General features: G+C 31.2%; 1 protein-coding gene across 1 annotated transcript in view; it reads left to right on the plus strand.

Annotated features, from left to right (window-relative positions):
* The window catches only part of ROCK2 (Rho associated coiled-coil containing protein kinase 2), a 134,753-nt gene that overhangs the window by 87,320 nt on the left and 43,784 nt on the right, over positions 1–3,649 (plus strand). Inside the window, exons 12-15 of the mRNA XM_019650004.1 lie at positions 247–400; positions 507–598; positions 832–1,078; positions 1,544–1,650. Of these exons, the coding sequence (XP_019505549.1) occupies positions 247–400; positions 507–598; positions 832–1,078; positions 1,544–1,650 (600 nt within the window). The remainder of the gene's footprint in view (positions 1–246; positions 401–506; positions 599–831; positions 1,079–1,543; positions 1,651–3,649) is intronic.

Below are 3,649 nucleotides of genomic sequence, written 5' to 3' on the forward strand. Positions count from 1 at the left end.
TACTACATAAAGGTGGTTCAGTGGTGATGGAGTGTTTTCGAAAGTTTAACTTCCAGTAGTAAACAACACTTATAGTCTTGATTGTTTAAGAGTAGTGTGCTATTTTAAAAACATGGACAGCAGTATTGTAGTTTTAACAATACAGCAGTTACAGTGGTTTTTAAAGATTTTTAAAAATCTGCTTGAAATGACTGCAATATTTTTTGTTTTCATTTGATATTTATACATACTTTCCTCTGATAATAACTTCAAGCAATATTTCAGATTACCTTAAGGAAAAATGTGGAATCAGCATTAAGACAATTAGAAAGAGAAAAGGCGCTTCTTCAGCACAAAAATGCAGAATATCAGCGGAAAGCTGATCATGAAGCAGACAAGAAACGGAATTTGGAAAATGATGGTTTGTGGTGTAGAATATTAAATACTTATCAAGAAAAATATTAAGTGTACGTGTGTATGTGTGTGTGTTGTGTTGAAGCTTGCCACTGACATGCTTTTTATCATAGTTAACAGTTTAAAAGATCAACTTGAAGACTTGAAAAAAAGAAATCAGAACTCTCAAATATCCACTGAGAAAATGAATCAACTCCAGAGACAAGTAGGTTGACCCTAATTTGTAATAAGGATATTGAATTTTATTTATGACTGCCTATTAACAGTTTTAATTGGAAATGTTGCTAAAGGAATTTCCCTCTAATTTTAAAGGGAAATCACTAGGAAATATTTGTAGGTTTTTGTTTATTTTAAATACTTTGTAATGTGGTACTGAGTATTTTCATTATATACACTTGTGTTTGTTGTTGTTTATTTGATTTTTGAATGGAATCACAGCTGGATGAAACCAGTGCTTTGCTGCGAACAGAATCAGATACTGCAGCCCGGTTAAGAAAAACCCAGGCAGAAAGTTCCAAACAGATTCAGCAGCTGGAATCTAACAATAGAGATCTACAAGATAAGAATTGCCTCCTGGAGACTGCCAAGTTAAAACTTGAAAAGGAATTTATCAATCTCCAATCGGTTCTAGAATCTGAAAGAAGGGACCGTACCCATGGATCAGAGATAATTAATGATTTACAAGGTATAAAAATAGAGATTGAATTCATCTTGATTATTCATATTTTAGAAATAACTTTAGATGATGACTAATGTGCTGAAGTAGCACATTTCTGAATATGCTACTCTGTTATGTAAAGTGAGGGTATTAGAAATACATTAATATTGGGTTGTCAGAAAAATCATGACATATTTTTCCATGTTGTTCGTTGCAAAAATGTGTCATGACTTTCCTGACAACCCAATAGAAAATTTTATGAACGAAAGATTTACTTTCAAATAGTTTGAAGTATTTTAAGTATCAAACCAGCTCCCAATGTGGTAGATTTGGTTCCAGTTGAATTAACTATAAAGCAGTATCTCAACTATACCAACAATTATAAAACTTCTCATAAATAATAGCTCCAAAGTATGAGATGTTGTCCAGATTTTTTATTCTTAATATATATACTTGGTGGGTTTATTGTTTTTTAAAATGTTGCAATTTTAGGTAGAATATCTGGCCTAGAAGAAGATTTAAAGAATGGCAAAATCTTATTAGCAAAAGTAGAACTGGAGAAGAGACAACTACATGAGAGATTTACTGATCTGGAAAAGGTAAAGTATGTTAAGCTTATATTTGTGTAAGAAAATGACTAGAGAGAGTTTCAGACTGGAAAACTTATTCTAGAATAAAGGAAATCCGGAACTGAAATACTTCCGCATATTCATGGACTCTCATATTTAGACTTGGTTCTGTAGATGAGGGATATATATTGTTAAGGCTTGTTGTAACACTTCACAGGCAGCCTTCAGTATGTTAGATGCTTGTAAAGGGGGGACACTGTCTTGGAGTATATAGTGAAGATGCTTCTCGCTAGGGATCCAAGGAAAACTCAAATTTTCACTGTGACATGTCTTAAAAANCCCACTTGGAGGCATATTTTTCAGGGCCAAAAAAATCGTCTTATACGCCGGCAAATACGGTAAATGTAATTTTCTTGTTTTTATTTATCAAGGACATATAATTGGCAGCAAGAACTTCTGATTACCATGTGATAGTGTGATCAAATTGTATTAATGCAATAGAGTTAAATTTGACTAGGTCATTGGCCTGTATATTCCTATCTTTGCTTAAGATATATGAGATATTTAAGAAACCGTGGAGAACCTAATCAGAAAGAATAGTGGAAAGAACATCGACCTTGGAATCTAATAGATTTGGGTTGATTTTTGGTACTGCCACTTATTAGCTATGCTATCTTGGTCCGGTTATTTACCTTTTTTGGATCTTAGTTTTTTTATTTAGTAGATTTAACACTACCATCTTCATAGGGTTTTTATTAGGATTAATGAGTCAAGTGCCTGCCGCTGTACCCAAGGCACAAAAGGAACTCAAAAAGTCAAATCCTTTATAAAGGTGATAATGCTTCAAAAGTGGATTATTTAATACTTGCTGTCATTTTAGTTTGTTTGAAGATTGACATAGCTGGCCTTGAAGAAGATTTAAAGAATGGCAGGGAGATAACTTGTAATTAATTCACTATTTATCTAAAAAAGTCATTGATTACAACTTTACAGTACTGTGCCTGGTACTGTGTAGGAAAATACAAACAAGAGCTTATATTCTTATTTTTTAAGAACACTGACATATATTTAATCAATATCATTCAAATATTCCAAATATTTGTTTTATATGTAGAATTTTTATCTTATAAGCAAAAGTGGTGATAATATTTTCAAATAAATAATTTTCAGAAGAACAGTGGAGGATATCCTTTATTCATAATGAATGAGAAACTTGGTGTCATAGAAGAATTCTGCCAACATTAGAGCTTCCCATCATGTTTACGAAATGCATTCACACATACATGTATACTCTAATAGACAGAGAGCAAGAGATGGGGGATTTTTTCACTCTGTCAATAAAACTCACATTAAGAAGGTACAAATACTGTACCATTATAGAGATTATATTAAGTAAAAAGAAAAGAGAAGCTGATTATTGGTGTTTTTTTAAGCTTCTCATCTTTTAAGTGTGACTAAACTTTATAATTATAGTTTTTTGTTTTCTGACAGATTCAGAAAAAACTATACACATTAGAAGAACACCTTAGAACTGAGATACAAGCCAAAGAGGAACTAGAGCAGAAGTGCAAGTATGTTTTGTTAGATAATTAAATAGTATATTGTAAAATTTAAGTTTAAAACATATTACTAAAAATGTAATTATATGAGTATTTTAAAAATTATGGTAAATTCTTTTGTAAATTAGGAGAAAGTTATTTTATTTACTATTTTCTTTTAAATTCTTTAGATCTATTAATACTCGCCTAGAGAAAGTAGCAAAGGAGCTAGAAGAAGAGGTAAAGTAGCTCTATGCTTTTACTAACATTTTTGTTGATAAAAAGTTTTGATGCCTGACTAACCTACAGAGTTCTCTTGGTACCTTATTAATACATATCTTGATCTATAATAAAACCTACTTTGTAACATTGGTGGACAGGACTAAAATTCTAGGATAATCATAATAGACTTCATTTTGTTATGTTTTTGCAAAACTTGAGTTAATTTAGTATGTGGAGATATTTCAAATAAAAAATTCATTATTATGAAT

This window comes from Hipposideros armiger, unplaced genomic scaffold, assembly GCF_001890085.2.
Source record: "Hipposideros armiger isolate ML-2016 unplaced genomic scaffold, ASM189008v1 scaffold_137, whole genome shotgun sequence".
Lineage (NCBI taxonomy): Eukaryota > Metazoa > Chordata > Mammalia > Chiroptera > Hipposideridae > Hipposideros > Hipposideros armiger.